Genomic DNA, 17,420 nt, shown 5'->3' with positions numbered 1-17,420 from the left:
CATCTTTCCCTTCACCAACATCGTACAGCACAACTACAAGCATCCTGACGCCAGGGATATGAGCGGTATCCTGTCAGAGGATGTCCTCTGCTTTGCGGAGGATCAATTTTCGGGTGATGAGCTCGAGCTGTTGACGGATCTGGCCGAGGTGAGTCAACTGCCCGTGACGACTGATAGCTGACAGATAGAGTCTAGGGGCGACTGTGGAGAATACCCAGACCTCCAATGCCATTCTCATCACCCAGCCGTACTCCTCCTCCTATACCGTTCCCGATGTGCCGTCTGCTTCATATCACTGGCTGGGTCAACCCCAACGAGCTCGACCTGCCGTTCTTCGTCAGCCAGCCCAGCGAAGGCAATCCCGATTCTCGTCCATTGCGGTTCTGGGTTTCAATCAACGTGAAGCGGGACCGAGCCGAGCCGGCCGAAATTGCACAGGCGTGCATCCAGGCGAAGCTGCGTCGGCACGGCGGCCTGATCGTATCGAAGCGCTCGCAAGCGGATGTCCTCGTAGTGAACCGAGAGACAGAATTCTATCGTACCGTCAAGAAGGAGATTGCCGACAAGGGGCGGCATTGGCAGACTACTGCTGAAAAGGAGTGGGTCGACGCGTGCATCGCAGGCCGCGAGCTGCTGAGCGCGACCGACGTCGACCTCGGCCTGAAGACGCAGCGTTCGCCAAGCGTCGAGAGCGTTACGTCGGAGGAAGACGTTAGGATCGGCAAGGGTCCCGGTCGGCCCGTAGGGAGGTGAGTTTTTGCGCTTAGAGCTCGCTATGCTAACACCAGGCCACGAAACGAGTACACGCCTCACGACGATGACTTTCTCTGCCGCTTTCTGGCGGCTTACTATCCGCATGGCTCACATGGCTCCCGCAAGACGTACCAGGACCTTGTGAGTGGGGCGCCTTCAATGCAATTGCTAATATGCAGGTATCCAAACAGGGAGCGGAACTCTTCACGACAGCGGCACACCACACGGCGCAGTCATGGCATGAACGCTTCAAGAAGAACAAAGCGATCATGTCACGTCGGATAGCTCGTTTTCAAGCAGACGGCATTGGGCTCGACCTGAGGACGGACGTTGAGCGGGAGCGCGACAAGGAGACTAAAAGGAGACTCGCACAGCAGAAGATGCAGGCGCAGACGCAGCCCAGTACATCGAGCCAAGCGAGCCCCAAGAATGCGCGGCGGGCGTTCGTCGAGTTGGACGATAGTGATGACGCCGACAGGCCGGCGACGAAGCGTCAGAAAGCGTCGACTCAGACGGCAACTCAGTTGGCCCTCGGTCGTGGTCGGGCAGCTGTGCTCGGTGCAAGGCCATCTCTGGGGCAGGCCGGCCCCTCGCAGCAAGCTCGCCGCTCTACAACGCCGGAGCGACCACAGCCTTCGACCTCACCAAGCCGATTGCAGCCGACGGGGGAGACCGCTGCTATCTCGCAAGGCTCTAAACAGTCCACATCAGCGTCGGGAAGAGAGCCGCCAGAGCCAGCAAGAGGACAACCCGACACGGAAGAGTCTACCCAGGACTCTGCGTTCTCGCGAGCAAATGTGTCTGCGGATATCGCCCTTGCGCCTCCGGAGGAGGAAGACGGCTCGGACGGCGATGAGCAGCCAGCTGCGTCGGCAGCAGTAGCTCGGGTCGAGGTGGGAGAGATTGAAGCGACAACGCAGCAAGTACCGAGCGCCGGGCAAGATCCAGCATCCTCAGGAGACAATGCTGGACAGAAAGCCGTGCAGAATGTGACTGCCTCAGTGTCTCAGCCTCCCTCCGCGCAGCATACCCCGCGCACGGCCCCGGCGTCTCGGCCACACTCGCCAGCTGCCATTGTACCCTCACCTTCCTCGAAACAGCCCGGCCCCTCGCAACCCGGGCCGTCGAGCACTCCAGCCTCCCCTCGGTCACACGATCTACTCAACGCACCCCGAACGTCTACACCAGGTTCCAGTCGCAACGGCAGCCGCAATGCGAGTCCAGCGTCGACTCCCTCGCAGCGAGTTGCGCGCGGTGCGGCGCTCGTGACTACCGCTCGCGAGACGTTCAAGCGCAACATTATGGCCTACAGCGAGAAGTATGGGTGCACGCCGACAGAGCTGTACACGATTGTGAATGGGCTCGGTCGCAAGGGGGCCGGGAAGGGCGGGCAGATGTACTGGGACGACGTTGAACGAGGATTGCGCGACAAGTTCGGTTACTAGCAACGGCGCGTGTATATTAGATGAGAAGAGCGTTTGCGCTTCAGCATTCAACTTGTAGAATACGACATGACGAGTTACTCAGCTTGAACCTACGGCACGCGCATCTGGTGAGCCAGCAAGGTCGTGCCAACAATAGACACCGAGTGAGCCAGAGGGCTGCCGTCCATCGCGAACGACCCGGTGCCCTCGCAGCCTGTGTGTTTCACCACCTCGCCAGCCTTCATTGTCCAGCCAAGAGGCGTGTTTCAGAATTCTCATCTGGCTGCAATCGGCTGAGCATATGATCTCACTGCCACCCATGCTTGCGTTGCATTGCGTTCCGTGCAGCCCTTTGTCAGCGAACACACCCAGCCTCCCCTCCCCCGCTCTGCACGCCGAACAATGCATGTCGGTGCTATATGAGTCGCAGCTCGCGATATCGACGACTTCTTGATCCGTTTCACAGTGATCCTCTGCTCCGTGTCCTCGTTTCCATTCGAACACTCGGTCGAAGCTTAGTCAGGCCCAGCCAGCGATAACTCGATCTCCCTCACAGCCTCACCCCGAACGCCAAGCATGTGCCAGCGTCTTCCAACTGGCGTTCCCCCCAGCAGACGGTCCGCTCCCGTTAACACGTCCGCCGACGCCAAGAACGAGCCAGCCTGCACCGCCGCCTGGAAGCAGGTAGCACCCACGCCCGGATGGCAAATCTGCCACGGCGGCAACGGCGGCGACAACTTGGGCGGTGAGTCGGATCCCACTTTCTCCCAGTGCATCGACCATAAAAGAAGAGTAATGAACAAGCGCTGACTCGGTCAGACAACTGTATCGGCGTCCCCGTCACAAAGGCGGAGTCGCCGTACGATCGCATCCCGATGTGTGGGTACTGCGGTCAGCAGATCTGGTGGTGATCCCCGTGGCGAGCAATCCGAAGCGCTTGATTGAGGAGCGAGAAGAAGGCTGGTCATCGATGTTCAGTTGGGTGATGTACATGTAGTGTCTGTAGTCTACCGTGAGATGCGTTTACCGCTGCGCCAAGGTGAAGCCCAAGGGGACCGGCACGTCAGTCTGACCAGCATTTCTGTCCCAAATTCACTGCTCCGTAACAAAAAGCTTCTCGAGGTGAAGAGGCTCAACGTGACTCGTTCCGTCATGATCCGTCAGACCTACTGATACAATGCATGTCTCCCAATCGTACACGTCTAATCCGTCATGCCGAGTCTCCTCTTCTCCATCTCGAGTTCCTGCTCCCTTGCGCGAATCTCCGCCTTGGCAAGCTGGCTCGCTTGCTGCTTGACTGGCTGGTGGTAGAGAACTGCTCGGGTTAGCTTGCTTTCCTGCCTTGGTAGCTCTCAGTGGTACGTACCTACGATATACCGTTCCATCAGGTGGAAACCGTTCAGAGCATTGATGGCCTCCTTCGCATCATCAGGCGACTCAAACACAACATACGCGGTTCCTTTCGTCTTGAGCTCGGTACTCGTTCCCAATCGCACCTGCCGGATGGGACCGTACTTGCCGAACAGATCGTACAGGTCTGAACCGGAGATGTTGAAGTTCCTGAGGTCAGCCGAAGGCCTGTAACTCAAACCTCACAAGTTCTTCACACTGGTTTGTCAGCTATGCACAGCAGGATAAGGACTCACAAGAGAATGCGCGCCGTCACCGGGTCCTTGGGCGCCTGCGACATGATGGGTCAGGTGGCGGGGAAAGGACGATGCAGGAGAAGCTAGGTGATATGCGAAGGGCAGTCGAACTCGAGAGGACGCCGGGGGAGAACGGGCTGCAGCTCGCCTTATCCCTTTTGAGTGGTTGAATACGGTCTCCCGAAGAGACAGCTAGAGGGACGCAAAGTTCGATGTTGTTGTGCTGAGCCAGCTTGTCGAAGTTGGCTGATCTCGAAGTCGCCGATTGACTTCATATCGCCACGCGAGACAGATTGGTTCCGTTGGGTGCGGATTAAAAGGGGGCCGAAACAATGAAAAACAAATCTTCGCTCACCTCGTGGGAGACCGGGCGGGCGGTCGGGCTCAGGGAAACGGTCACTGCGTCTATGGGAGGTCGAGGTGAATATTTCGAGGCAGCCGCAAAAGTGACGATCACCACCACCACCCTCATCACACCAAAAATGTCGGCCGTCGCCATCGACCTCACGATCCCCGCCGCGCCCGCCGGCTACTCCAAGCCCTCCGCCTCGGGCAAGCCTTCGGCTCCCAAGGAGCTCGAGGTCTATCCTGCCGGCCCGTCGTACATCTCGTACGCTCGCCGTGAGCTCCTCCAGATGTCGTTCGCCGAGGACGACGAGGCCGAGAGCTCGGCCCGCGCCGCTAAGGCTGCCGCCAAGGCCGCCGAGGACGGAGAGCAGCTCTACCCCGGTCTTGGTGAGGAGCAGGAGGACAAGGCCCTCCTTGCCTCTGACCCGAAGGAGTGGAAGAAGCAGGACCACTACGCCATCCTTGGTCTCGGACACCTCCGTTACACCGCCAACGACGACCAGATCAAGATTGCCCGTGAGTATCATCTGGATGTCAAACAGCAACTTGGGCTGACCAGTAGACCGCCGTAAGGTCCTCCGTCATCACCCGGACAAGAAGGCCGACCACGACGATGGTTTCTTCAAGTGTATCCAGAAGGCGTTCGACCAGCTCACGAACCCGGAGCGCCGCCGGCAGTTCGACTCGGTCGACTGGAACATCTCGGACGCTGTCCCGAACCCGAAGACCGTTCCTGCCGACAAGTACTGCGAGGTGTTTGGCCCCATCTTTGTCCGCGAGGGCCGTTTCTCCAACATCCAGCCCGTTGCCGAGTTCGGTGGACCCGACGCCAGCAAGGCCGAGGTCGAGGGCTTCTACGACTTCTGGTACAACTTCGACTCGTGGCGTTCGTTCGAGTGGCACGACAAGGAGGTCAACGAGGGCTCCGAGTCGCGTGACGACAAGCGTTACACCGAGAAGAAGAACAAGAGCGAGCGCACGCGTATGAAGAAGGAGGACAACGCCCGTCTTCGTGAGCTCGTCGACTCTGTTCTCGCCAACGACCCGCGCATCAAGCGCATCAAGGAGGAGGAGAAGGCCGCCCGTCTCGCCAAGAAGAAGGGCGGAGCTGCCAACGGCGCCGCCAAGCCCAAGCCCCTCACCCCCGCCGAGAAGAAGAAGCTCGAGGAGCAGAAGAAGAAGGAGGAGGCCGAGCGCAAGGCCGCCGAGGCCGAGGCCAACAAGGCCTCCAAGGCCGACCGTGAGGCCGCCAAGAAGGCCAAGGAGGCCGCCCGCAAGAACCTCAAGAAGTGGAAGAAGGCCGTTGCCACCGCCATTGCCAACTCGAACTACTTCCAGGCCGCTGGCTCCGCCCCCTCCGCTGCCGTCATCGAGAAGCAGCTCGCCGAGCTCGACGCCATTGTCGAGCTCTCCGAGCCCGAGGCCATCAAGGGCCTCAAGGAGAAGGTCGAGGCTGCCGGCACCGGCGAGCCCGTCAAGGAGGTCCTCAAGGCCCAGGTCGCCGCCCTCGGCGACAAGGGCGCCGGCAAGTTCACCGAGTTCGCTTAAGCGCTCGGACTTGCTCCAGTCATGTAGAATTGTCTTGTCACGGTGTACTGTGGGCGTACAGCCTGCCCGCAGCCGCCTCCCTTAGACCCCTAAGCGTAGATGCATTTATCTATCACCCAACTGCAGCAGCCACTCAATGACAAAAAGATGATGCATGTGAGACCGGGGCTCTATTCTACAACAGAGATTCTGCAACTGGATCCGTTGAATGGATGTGGTGTTCGTGCGGTGAGTAAAAGTGTTTATACAGTGATCGGTGGGACAGTGAGAGTGGCTGCGTCGGCAGCACACTCTGAACGAATCGTCTGTCTTTGCTCTGTGGCTCTAGAAAGTCTACTCGTGCTCAGCGCCTAGGGCGTTAGCTCGCGTTCCGCCAGAATACTCACAGCTTGCTCTGAGGCTTTGATGGTTGTTTCTTGCCCGTCTCCGCGCCAGCCTCGTTCACCAGCCCGGGCAGTGACGACGTGCTGCTGTTAACGGTGTTCAGGCCCGAGAGGCCGCTGGCGACGCGGCGCTTGCGTCCGGCCATGGGCTCAAGACGCTTCTTGATCTCCTTCAACGCCTTCGTGTTCGGTTTCCAGTCGGCAATCGACTCCTTCAGCTGGCGCACCTCAGACGGGAACAAGTCGTTGATTTCGGGTGAGTCAACGAGCGCGCGCATAATCCATGGCAGCTCAAAGTCGTTCTTCGTGTCCTTTGCTGAGAATGGCTCGATCTTGAGTGGCGGGAGCGGGCTCGCGGCCGGCCCCGCGTGCAGCAGGTAATGCACGAGAAGGGAGTAGCAACCGAGGTCGTCGTAGGGTGACGAGTGACCGACGCCGGTCAGCGAGCCTGCCGTCGCCTCAGACAGGTGCTCGACCAGACCCTGGTCGTCGATGCCTGCGTTGCGCAACATGAACGCGAAGCACATGAGATTCGTCATGAAGTCCTCTGCCAGATACGACGCACCGTCCACAAACAGCGCACGCAGCAGCAGTGGGTGCGTTGCCGTTGAGAACGAGGCTCCGTAGATCGGCACGACTTGATCGTTAATCGAAGACAAGAGCAGGATGCGGACCTCGTTCTCGAGAATCATGGCAAGAGCACGCTGGTAAGCTTGGCTCACGGGCGACTCGGTATCTTGAAACTCGAACAGCTCGCGCGCAGCGGCGTTCTCGAACCACTGCAAGTACGGCCCGATCACAGACGACGTCGAGATGTGGAGGAAAGGGCCGAGGTGCACACCACACATGGCGAGCATTGCGACCTTTTGCCTGCCTCCTTCGGCGCCGGTGAGGTGCGCAAGCTTCTGCTTGCCCTTCTTTGAGTCCTCGGACGGCACGATGGCAATCGGTCCGAATGCCCACTCGCAGCGCGCGACAGCGTCACGATTGTGCGGTGTGCGGATGTGGCCTTGCGCGATCATTCGCGAGATCAGGTGCGTCGTGACGATGCAGCCCTGCGAGTGCGCCGCGAAGAAGATGGCGTCGGCGCGGCGCAGGTCGTTGATCCATGCGGGGTTCGACAGATACGCCTTGTAAAGCTTATCGACGCGGTTCTCGATCGTTCCCTCACCCTCGAGCGGGATCAGCGTCAGGCGAATCTCCGAGTCATCGACTCCCTTCTCGCGGAAGAATTTCTTGACCGCCTCACCCATCATGTTGGCGAAACGAACAGAGGTGCCAGTGGGCTCCCCGATTACGCTGAGATTAGTTCGAAGTTCTGGCTCTTTTAACTCACCTCGTGAGCATCTTGGCGGGGAACCAGCCGTGAACACCTACGACGACGACGCGACGGACGTTCTTCCATCCATCGTCGGGGGTACCGCTTCCGAGCCCAATGCGCCGTGGCAAGTCCGCGCCGACATCTCGTCCAGCCTTTCTGCCGCGCGTCTCCTTGTTGGCGTCCTCCTTCTCTCCGTACACGTAGCTGCTCATAGCTCCGAGTGCGCGCCACGCAACGCCCGTAGCCGTGGCCACGCCACCAGCTGTAGTCCTCGGAAGGAAGGAACGAGGCGGTCGGTCAAACGTCGTCTCGAAGCTGGGAATAAGCAGGCTGGGCTGCTTCGCTGGAGGCTGCGGCGGAGGCGGGAGCGACGACTTGGGCTTGTTTGCAGCAGCAAGCGGTCGCTCGTTGGCGAGCACACCACTACGCGTCGAAGACGTGCTCGACTGGCGACGTGCCTCGAGTGCAAGGCTTTGGGCCTGCGACAAGTTCTGCGACCGCTTGTGAGTCAAATTCTTGTCGCGGGCACGCTGCGTGGCCGCAGGCTGTTCCTTCTGCTCCTTCCTTACGAGAGCCTTCTCGGCCGCCGCTTTGGTCGGTGACTCAGCCGCAGGGAAGTTCGGGTCGTTCTCGAAGTCCATAACTTCCTCTCGGGCCGTCTCGCCGCTAACACGAGGCTCAGATGAGCCGACCGTCGACCCCGTGATCTTCTTCTGACTCGCGCGGAACGCGAGGTAGTTCAGCCACCCGGCTGTTGACGACGTGGAGGATGCGAGCTTGTTCTTGCTTCCGGGAGACGGGGTGCTGCCTTGAGCAACGGGTTGAGGCGGGGCGGGTAAGTGTGCAGGAGGAGGCGTCGACGTGCGTTCGTCGGGCTGGCCAGGGAGTTCTTCTGTCGGAAGAGGTTTCTGATCGGCTGCGGGATCAGTGGCTTCCACAATGGTCGCATCGCTGTCCTTGCTGTGGCCCGTCGTATTCTTAGGGCGCTCGGGCTGTTCCTGGGGCTTCGCCGGCGTGCTGACAGTCGATGAGAAAACAAACGAGGTGAAGTACGCTCCCCACCCTTGTACTTCAGCGACATGCATGGGCTCCGCCTTGGGCGTCAAGTCGGGGTCATCGGCCGGAGAATCAGGCTCTCGTGTGGAGTCCATGGAGCGGCGCACAGGCGTGTGCGGTGCCGAACCGGCGGCGGAGGAAGCCTTGGACGAGGGCTCGGAGGGCATGTTGGGTGTCGGCTGCGTCGTGGTGGACGGTACGTGACCCGGTCGACCGTTGCGTGTGCTCGTAGCCTTGAGGGATGCTGCGGCCGGTGATTCACGTGCCATCAGCTTGGCTGCTGACGTGCTGGAGACGGTCGGGGGAGCCTTTGTCGGAGTCGTGGACGGAGCGAGGGATGCGATCTCCGGATCGAGTTTGCAGCGTTTGGCGTTAGGCTCGTTGCCGTTACCGTTCATTGCTGGGCCATGAGAAGAGTGAGCCGTGACAGGTGGCCGTGAAGTGCTGGAAGTTGAGACCACACTCTCAGCCTTGTTCTTGGTGGCAATAGCTTGGGTGGAGGGGGCTGGGTGAACGGTGGGAGTGGAAGCGCGAGAGGGCGTAGACGCGGGCGCAGACGCACGGGAAGTGCTGGATGTCTTAGCCGCCGGCGCAGACGCCCTGGGCCGGCTGGGACCGAAGACGTACTCAAGCCAGCCTTTGGGCGGTTCTGGCTGAGCCTGCGACTGCGCCTCTGGTTGAGGTGCCGGTGGAGGATCGCTCTGCGGATCGGACTGTGTCGGCGCCTCAACTTCCTTCTCCGTCACTTCTGCCGGCGCAGCTAGCGTTGTCGACTCTGCGGGTTTTGATGCAGTGGATGAGGTAAGAGATGAGACTGGATTCGTGGTTGTGGAAGAGTTCAGAGAGTTGCGTCCAAGCAGGCCAGACACGTCGTTAATGTCCGCGTCTTCGTGTGCGTGTGAAGGCGAGGGTCCACGAGCCGAGGCTGACGTGCCAGGTTGCGTGTCACCGGTGTGTGCAGAAGTCGTGCCAACATTACGGGTAGGCGTCGGAGCGTCGGAGCGCTGGCCAGGAGCCGTGTCGGTGTTGTGATCCGGTTCAGCAAGAGACTCCACCTCTCTGCCCTTGCCCTTCTCGCCCCTCTTCGGGAACGTGGGCGTCGGCGAGTTCCATCGTAACCAAGCGCCCGAGTGCTTTGGGTTCACCTTGCGTGGGGGTGTTGATGGGGGTTCTGGTTTCGTTGGTTCAACATCGCTCATGACGGAAGGGGTGGATGTCGAAACGGCACAGGAGGGTACTTGCAGAGTGTCCGTGTTCTCTCTTGGCCGGGATGGGCCCGCCTGCTGATCGTCGCATTCGCCCTCTTCCTCCTGGACCGTGTTTCCGGCGTCAGCCGAAAATGTCCTTAAAGACGCCAGAGTCGCCGCGCTTGATCTTCTACTTCGGAGACCGAGGCGCTCGCCGGCCATGTCCTGGTCGAGCTGACGGGAGAGCGCCTCCTCGCTGGGACTGGCACCCGAGACGGCACGGCGCAGGCCAAGGGGAACGTTGGGAGGGACTGCATCCCCGGCGGCGAAGACGAGCGTAACGGCGGGCTTGGCCTTGCGCGGCCCCAAGCCTGGGGTGCGGAGTGCGGGTGGCGGCCGCCGCATGCTGTTGTTTGTGATTGTGGAGTGGAACGAGGGTGGCCGGGACGACGCCGCCGACGGCGCGTCGCGGTCGCGCGACGGGGGCAGAGGCGGCATCGATGCTGTGGGTCGGGGCGTGCTCCTTGTTCAAGTTGATGGCGATGTGGAGAGCAAGCAAACAGGTGACGGGTACATGAATGCGGCGGAGCTGGTCGAGGCCCGATCTCAACTGGCAAGCACAGGCTGTACCGTGACGGAGGCCGAGTGGGTGGCAACCACGTGGGGCACCGCTCATGACTGCATTACGTCACACACTCGTCTCGCCGCTCACCCGCTCACCTTTGAATGCATTCGATTGCAACTGGCTCGAAACTAGTAGGTGCGCGCACGTTTGGCCCGATCTTGTCACGTCTGGGATCTCTGCCTAGTGCCAGTTGTGAACACTCGCCAACGTGTAACCCGTCCCCAACAATCGACACCGCCATGGCCGCGTCGCGTTCATGGGGCGGCGTTCGATACCCTGACGTACCTCTGAGATCTAACGACGGCGATGGAGCGCCAAAATATCAGAAGGTCTGTGTTATATGGTAGATGACGGCCTCAGAGGTGGCTGTTTGCACCGTTTAAGTCTCTAAGAGCAAGCACAGGTGGTAGTGAGGAATATCAGTCGCGTCCACGGGGGGGGGGGTTGGTTACGAGGTTTAATTGGTCAGAAGGGAGTGCGTGATGCTGGATCAGTTTTGCCTTCGCAGACGCAGATGTATGGTCACGAGGGCAGTGACCACGTATACGGTATACGGACGATGCTGCAGCCTTGCTTCCGATCAGGCATTGTTCCATCGGTCAGTTGCATGGAAGAACCGACAGGCGACGCATCTGCTTTTAATGGCCGAGATGTGACCGACCTTTCTCCCCCTCTTAAGGTTGGCGTTGACATCATTATCGCCCATGTCCATTCTCACATTACCCAACCAGCAACCATGTCCAAGCTCTCTATCGGCAGCACGCTCACGCTCAACAGCGGGTACAAGATGCCCCTCCTGGGCTTGGGCGTGTACCAGGCGCGCGGGGACGAGTGCCGCGACGCCGTGTCCACTGCGCTGAGGCTGGGTTACAGGATGAGTGAATATGGGCTCTGGGGCGAGTCAGGCTGACGACCAGTTGACACCGCGCAGGCATACCACAACGAGGACAGTGAGTTCGCTTCTTTGTACCAGCTACTGATAGGCTACAGAGGTCGGCAGGGCTCTCTCCGGATCTGGCTTGCAGCGCGACGCCGTCTTCGTAACTACAAAGTTCATGCCCGGCCACGATGTCCCCAAGTCCGACGATGTATACGCTCAGCTAAGGCGCTCTCTCCCCAGGCTGCAGCCCGAGACTCCGCAAGACGAAGCATACATCGATCTGATGCTCATTCACGCACCGCGACCTAACGCCGAAGCCCGCACTGCCGAGTGGGCCGCTCTCGCGAAGGGTGCAAAGGAGGGCTGGCTCCGCTCCATCGGTGTCAGCAACTTTGGCGTTGCGCACCTGAAGGCTCTCCCCGGTCCTGTGCCGGCCGTGAACCAGATCGAGCTGCACCCGTGGTGCCAGCAGCGAGACATTGTCGCCTATTGCAAGGAGAAGGGCATCGCCGTGCAGGCCTACTGCCCCCTCGTCCGCGCGCAGAGGGCTGAGGATCCCGTCCTGACCCGCATCGCTAAGAAGTACGGCAAGACCTGGGCGCAGATCCTTATTCGCTGGAGCCTGCAGAAGGGATACTCTCCCCAGGTCAAGAGCGTCAATGAGTGGAGGATCCAGGAGAATGCGGAGGTGTACGACTTTGAGCTTGCCGACGAGGATATGGCCGAGCTCGATGACTGCGACATGGGCGCCGAGGGGGCGTGCTCATGGAACCCGGTCGACACGCCGTAGTGATTGAAAGACGTAATGATACAATATATGCTAGTTGTCTATGAGTTCTAATGCAAAGAGGGCTACTGGCGACGGCGACCACGTCCGCGCTTCGCGGCTGGCGGCGTACCGTCCGTGCTTTCGCGACCTCGTCTCCGCTTGCCCTTCTTCGGCTTGTCCTCCGGGGTCGGACTCCCGCTCTCGGTACCGTTTTCGCGCATCTGACGCTCTATCCTCTCTTTCCACTCGTCCTCGTTCTCATCGCCGCCGGTCGCACGACTATAGAGCAGGTCGTGCCACTCGAGGTCGTCCGAGTCTGGTCCTTCTCCCTCATCGCCCGAATCGCGCCGCAGCGGAGGCAGTTCGAAGGCACGGCCAAAGTGCGCCGAGTTGATGACCTTTGCACTTTTGCTTTCTGAAGGACCATCTGTTGGCGATGGCGGGCTTGATGACAGCGATGACAGTGACGCAGATCGTTTCGGTCGCCGGTGCCGAAGTGGAATCGGGGATAGTTGATCTGGGCTGCTGGGAAGTGATGGGGTGGAGGAGGACTGCGAGGTTAGCACAGGGAAGGAAGGCAGTCTGGACGTACCATGTTGTCTAGAGCGTCAAGGTTGTACAGGTCGCCCAGGGTGTCCCACAGCCTCGTGATCGGCACCCACACCCCGGTCTGCTCATGCACTTGCGTCTGCAGCGAAATGATGAGAATGTGCTTGTGCCGGCCGACTGATGGTCAGCTTATCGATTGCGATGGTGTGAACTGACCTGGTCGGTGTGACGCTACGCCTTTCAGAATGGCCGATTCACTGGATGTCAGCGGACTGCGTTGGGTACAGCTTGAGTGAACATTCCTCGGTCTTTGCGCAGGCCTCTAGCGCACAGAGTAAGACCGAACCCGCTCATCATCTGTCGGAGCGCATCTTTCGCTTCAATCCTATCGTGGTCTTCCTTCCCTCGTCCCCGCACACGCCTGGCCGCACTTACAGTTCCAGATCAGAGACCACCGGTGTAGCTTCGTGTTGATAGCCTTGATCGTCCTCCATAACGCGGCGGTGCTAGAGGGTATGGGTAGGGAGATCAGGTAGGGCACATGTCAAGAAGGCAATGCCTAGGTGGCAAGAGGGGTCGACCTCCACCTTTGCCCTTGTCCTCCACCTACACGAGGCCAGTTGTGCCACGAGACAGCCTCCCCATTAGCCCTTAGCACGTCAGGGGTTTCGAATCAACGGACTTTTCTGACGCTCTGCTGGCCTCGCTAGCTTATCGGCTCGCACTCTGTGCTTCTGCAAGCGTCTGAAGCGCAGTTCGATTACAGCAGCACAGATTCATGGCACAATCTATAACTGCCCTATTTTCCAGAGCCAGTGTCCAATCCAATGTACAGGATGCTATGTATGAGCTAAGAGATGGTGGTGTGCGGAGTATCTACATAATAAATGGGGGGTAAAGTCGTCTAAGAGGACAAAAGGGTGTGCTTAGACACGGTCGCCAGTGCCGATGGTGATGACCTTGAAACCGATCTGCTGGAGCTTGGAGCGGTCGAGCATGAGACGGCCGTCAAAGACGAAGGCGGGGCGGGGGCAGTTGTCGTAGATCTTCTGCCAGTCGAGGGTCTTGAACTCGTCCCACTCAGTGCAGATAACGATGGCCTCGGCACCCTTGCAAGCCTCCTCGGCCGACTTCTGGATCGAGACGTGGGGCTTGATGGGCTCAGCGGGGATCGATCCGTAGTCAGTGAGGTCGAGCCAGATCTGCTCCTCGGTGACCTGGGGGTCGTAGATGGTGACGCGAGCCTTCTCCGAGAGGAAGTGGTTGGCGATCGAGATCGAGGGCGACTCGCGGGTGTCACCGGTATCCTTCTTGAAGGCCCAGCCGAGGATGGCAATCTTCTTGCCAGTGATGGTGTTGAAGAGGGTCTCGACGACCTTGCGAGAGAAGCGGTCCTTCTGGAACTCGTTCATCTCAACAACGGCACGCCAGTACTTGGCGACCTCGGGAAGGTGGAGCGACTCAGAAAGGTAGACAAGGTTAAGGATGTCCTTCTGGAAGCACGAGCCACCGAAACCGACGGAGGCCTTGAGGAACTTGGGGCCGACACGGGTGTCCTTGCCGACGGCGTAGGCGACCTCGTCAATGTTGGCACCAGTGGCCTCACAGATGGCCGAGAGGGCGTTAACGGAAGAAATACGCTGGGCAAGCATGGCGTTGGCAGCGAGCTTGGAGAGCTCAGACGACCAGAGACCAACGGTAAGGATGCGGTCCTTGGGGACCCAGTTGGCGTAGACCTCAGTGAGGGCCTTGCAGGCGTTGATACCGGACTCGGTCTGGAGCGAACCGATCAGAACACGGTCCGGGGCGAAGAGGTCGTTGATAGCGGTACCCTCAGCAAGGAACTCGGGGTTCGAGAGGATGTCGAAGGTGCAGCCAGGCTTGGAGTTGGCCTCAAGAATGGTGCGCATCGACTCGGCAGTACGGCAGGGAACGGTCGACTTCTCGACGACGATCTTGGAGGAGGTGGAGACCTCAGCAATGCGGCGGGTAGCAAGCTGGAGGAAGTTGAGGTCGGCAGCGAAGCCGGCTCCGATACCAGACTTCTTGGTGGGGGTGTTCACGGAGACGAAGATGAGGCTGCACGTCAGCTACAACTCTAGCTTCGAAAGTTAAGGGTGTTCAGGACTGTCGCACGCTGCAAGAAGAACTTTTGCTCGTTTGGCACGTTCGCGCCCGTCGCGCGTCCCAACGTGCTTCTCTCGTAGACTGGATGATACCCCTCGCACCTCCATCAGAATACTCACTCGGCCTCAGCGATTCCCTTGTCGACGTCGGTCGAGAAGAAGAGGTTCTTGCCGCGGGCAGCCTTGACGACATCGTCGAGACCGGGCTCGTAGATGGGGAGGTTGTCCGAGTTCCAGGCGTCGATACGGGCCTGGTTAAGGTCGACAATGGTGACCTGGATGTGGGGGCACTTGAGCGCGATAACAGCGCAGGTGGGGCCACCGACGTAACCAGCACCGACTGGGACACGTTAGTCACTTGTTGCAGAGGGAGGCTGAGAAGGTAGCAAGGCGCGCTTCTTGGCGCTATCAGGCCGAAAGCACAGGCTACAGCGCGTCACCTGATCCTCCCAGTGATGGAAGGGAGCGAAGGACGCGCAACACACGTGGAACGTGTCTCGCCGCGAGCGCGGCACGCGCACGCGTTGCGTCTTCCACGATCACCGGGTGATTTTGATGGCGAGCGTGGCCGTCCACCAAAAAGTCGGTGATGGGGGTTGGAGGGCGAGCGGAGGCGGTACTCACTACAGCAGATCTTCTTAACCTGGATGGGGGCCATTTTGGAGAGAGTGAGAGTGGATGTCGAAGGAGAGGAGAGAGAAGGAGAAAAGATGAAGACGGGTCGGAGAGGGGGGGTGGGTGAAAGAGATGGGACGCAGGAGCGAGGAGTAATAATATGAGGGTGAGGGAGAGGGTGAGTGAGGGCGGACAGCGCGCGCGGGGTGGGAGCGGGGGTGGGTAGGGGTAAATCGGAGAGGGAAGGAAAGGCTGATACCGCCGTTGATTCACGCGTTCACTCTCAACGTTTGCCATGTCCTCAGGCACCGCGCCTCGATGGCCCTCAACGCGCACACCCAACTTTGCTGGCTCGAGCAAAGTAGGCTGGCTGCTGGCTGAGGGGATGCATTCAGCCTAGCGTAGCCTCTCGGTGTCCCTATCTCTCGATGTGGGATGTGGGAGCAGCACAGCATGAACGATGCTCGCGCGGCACGCCCTGCTTGACGTGGAACTCAGGGTGTGGGTAGATTCAGGGTGTGATAGCATGATATTCAGGGTCACCCGCAGAAAAATGGGCCAGTCAAAAGATAGTGCTTCAGTCTGTTGCTCGGCGGCGTCGGCGGGCAGATGCCAGAACCAGATACACGCGGCAGCAGGCAGGGGCAGAGGGGCCAGGAAGGACAGGGCAGTCTACCCAGGGACGAGAGACACAGGCCAGGGGCCGTGAGCCGCCTGCTCCCACACTTTTTTCAGTCGATTAGATTCCTAATCAAGTTTTCCTTACCCACTTACCAAACGGGCTTCATCGGGTTCAGCGGGCTCAGCGAGCGGGACACCTCTGATCCTGTCTCCTGTTCCCCATTGCATCGTGCATCCCGAGCGCAACGGCTCTGATCCGACTAGCCCGAGTGGGAGTCCTGCCGGCGGCTTGGCTGCGCAGACTAAGGTCAATGACCCAGACCGTGCGCCGTGCTGACTGTGCGGCGTGCACTAAATACTGAGACACGACTGGCCAGGCGCGTGTCGATCCGTTCTGGCCTAATTGCGGCTGCCCTATCTGTACACGGGCTCTCGGGCCTCACCCTCCCACGGCCAAAGACCCACAGCCCGCAGGCAGTAATCCGCTCGCTTTGAGCCCCGAGCGTCGCCGCTGACATCGTTTCATGCCTCTGGCTTCCTGACAGCGATTGTCCCTAGCTAAGGATTCGTGAACGTGCATGACGCACTATGCAGTTTATAGCTACTGCCAAGAGCTGATCACCGTCTCCCTGGCGATCAGCACCAGGTTCGTCGAGCTGTAGTCGTAAACGAGTGCAAAGTTGGCCCAGCAGCTGCATCAAAGACATGAAAAGAGTGGGCCTGCACAGACCGGCGCAATGGTGCGCCGAAAGAAGATTTTAGAGTTTGCTGTACCTGAGCAGCAGCGTGCTTGTTTCTGTCTACAGCAAAGTCGTCCAAGAAAACTTTTGCTTCCCGTAGTTGTGACAGCGCCCTGTCGCCCTCATAACCCGTCATACCGCCCCCCTGGAGGCTCGGAGGACAAGCTTGTCGGGCCTTTGGGCAGAACCCTTGCCGCACTCCTGCCGTCTTTGTAGCCTCTGACAATCGCTCCGCGGTACGGCTGCGGTGCCGCTGAATGGACGGATGGTTCGGAGCAGGCTGGCCACAGTGCCGTTTGTTTTACGTCTTGAATCGGCTGCTTCATGCTTCAGCTCTCTCCTTCGGGCATCCACTGTCCTTGGCCGTGTCTTCCTGTAACTGTCCCTTCTGGTGCTTGCCATTTACAGTTTTGAGTGGGAACCTGATGACTCAATGCCGACCGAATCCTTCCGTCCCGGGCTTCCGCTGCCTTTCGGCCCATCGGTCACGATCGGTCGATCCGGAGTCCTGGTAGCGCCATAGATGGGACGAACGTGATCATCGTTTTGATCCGCCTCGTGCACATGCTTTGAGGGCTGGACAGCTGGACAGCCTACTGCTTTTCGTGCTGAACCCACTAGGTGACGGCTGACCGGTCCGTTTCTAGCTCTTGTGCTACTGTTCTGGGATTCGGCCCGATGCGGTCTGCCCTTCCTTATGCCCATGATGCCCTGTATATGTGCCCGGCCAGCCTGGGGGCAGCGCTGGCCGTGCATTCATCTTGGAAGCGGGCATCACTCAGGTATTCCAGGGAGACCGACGGTGCAGGGTAGTTGCTTCCTTGCTCAA

General features: G+C 59.7%; 7 protein-coding genes across 7 annotated transcripts; 3 read left to right on the top strand and 4 right to left on the bottom strand.

The window, feature by feature from the left end:
* Nucleotides 1-58: 58 nt before the first annotated feature.
* Nucleotides 59-2,198, top strand: A1Q1_02677 (uncharacterized protein; the record flags this gene model as incomplete). Its single annotated transcript, XM_014323938.1, has 4 exons — nucleotides 59-148; nucleotides 196-749; nucleotides 789-894; nucleotides 945-2,198. The coding sequence occupies 4 exons, from the start codon at nucleotides 59-61 to the stop codon at nucleotides 2,196-2,198; spliced, it is 2,004 nt and encodes a 667-aa protein (XP_014179413.1).
* Nucleotides 2,199-3,379: 1,181 nt separating this feature from the next.
* A1Q1_02676 (uncharacterized protein) lies at nucleotides 3,380-3,867 on the bottom strand (the record flags this gene model as incomplete). The annotated part of the gene is made up of 3 exons (XM_014323937.1): nucleotides 3,380-3,492; nucleotides 3,544-3,755; nucleotides 3,824-3,867. The coding sequence occupies 3 exons, from the start codon at nucleotides 3,865-3,867 to the stop codon at nucleotides 3,380-3,382; spliced, it is 369 nt and encodes a 122-aa protein (XP_014179412.1).
* A 438-nt stretch (nucleotides 3,868-4,305) lies between these two features.
* A1Q1_02675 (zuotin) lies at nucleotides 4,306-5,719 on the top strand (the record flags this gene model as incomplete). The annotated part of the gene is made up of 2 exons (XM_014323936.1): nucleotides 4,306-4,687; nucleotides 4,734-5,719. The coding sequence occupies 2 exons, from the start codon at nucleotides 4,306-4,308 to the stop codon at nucleotides 5,717-5,719; spliced, it is 1,368 nt and encodes a 455-aa protein (XP_014179411.1).
* A 242-nt stretch (nucleotides 5,720-5,961) lies between these two features.
* A1Q1_02674 (uncharacterized protein) lies at nucleotides 5,962-10,071 on the bottom strand (the record flags this gene model as incomplete). The annotated part of the gene is made up of 3 exons (XM_014323935.1): nucleotides 5,962-6,052; nucleotides 6,106-7,401; nucleotides 7,439-10,071. 3 exons carry the CDS (start codon nucleotides 10,069-10,071, stop codon nucleotides 5,962-5,964), a joined length of 4,020 nt encoding a protein of 1,339 aa, XP_014179410.1.
* Nucleotides 10,072-10,898: 827 nt separating this feature from the next.
* Nucleotides 10,899-11,961, top strand: A1Q1_02673 (aldo-keto reductase; the record flags this gene model as incomplete). The annotated part of the gene is made up of 3 exons (XM_014323934.1): nucleotides 10,899-11,169; nucleotides 11,223-11,241; nucleotides 11,292-11,961. 3 exons carry the CDS (start codon nucleotides 10,899-10,901, stop codon nucleotides 11,959-11,961), a joined length of 960 nt encoding a protein of 319 aa, XP_014179409.1.
* Nucleotides 11,962-12,023: 62 nt separating this feature from the next.
* A1Q1_02672 (uncharacterized protein) lies at nucleotides 12,024-12,983 on the bottom strand (the record flags this gene model as incomplete). Its single annotated transcript, XM_014323933.1, has 5 exons — nucleotides 12,024-12,491; nucleotides 12,533-12,628; nucleotides 12,706-12,720; nucleotides 12,775-12,874; nucleotides 12,925-12,983. The coding sequence occupies 5 exons, from the start codon at nucleotides 12,981-12,983 to the stop codon at nucleotides 12,024-12,026; spliced, it is 738 nt and encodes a 245-aa protein (XP_014179408.1).
* Nucleotides 12,984-13,415: 432 nt separating this feature from the next.
* On the bottom strand, nucleotides 13,416-15,273 carry A1Q1_02671 (UDP-glucose dehydrogenase; the record flags this gene model as incomplete). The annotated part of the gene is made up of 3 exons (XM_014323932.1): nucleotides 13,416-14,568; nucleotides 14,736-14,955; nucleotides 15,240-15,273. The coding sequence occupies 3 exons, from the start codon at nucleotides 15,271-15,273 to the stop codon at nucleotides 13,416-13,418; spliced, it is 1,407 nt and encodes a 468-aa protein (XP_014179407.1).
* Between the last annotated feature and the right edge of the window lie 2,147 nt (nucleotides 15,274-17,420).

Source organism: Trichosporon asahii, assembly GCF_000293215.1.
Source record: "Trichosporon asahii var. asahii CBS 2479 unplaced genomic scaffold scaffold00051, whole genome shotgun sequence".
NCBI classification, from domain to species: domain Eukaryota; kingdom Fungi; phylum Basidiomycota; class Tremellomycetes; order Trichosporonales; family Trichosporonaceae; genus Trichosporon; species Trichosporon asahii.
Note: the sequence above shows the minus strand (reverse complement) of the source record. Positions and strands in the feature narration are given on the sequence as shown.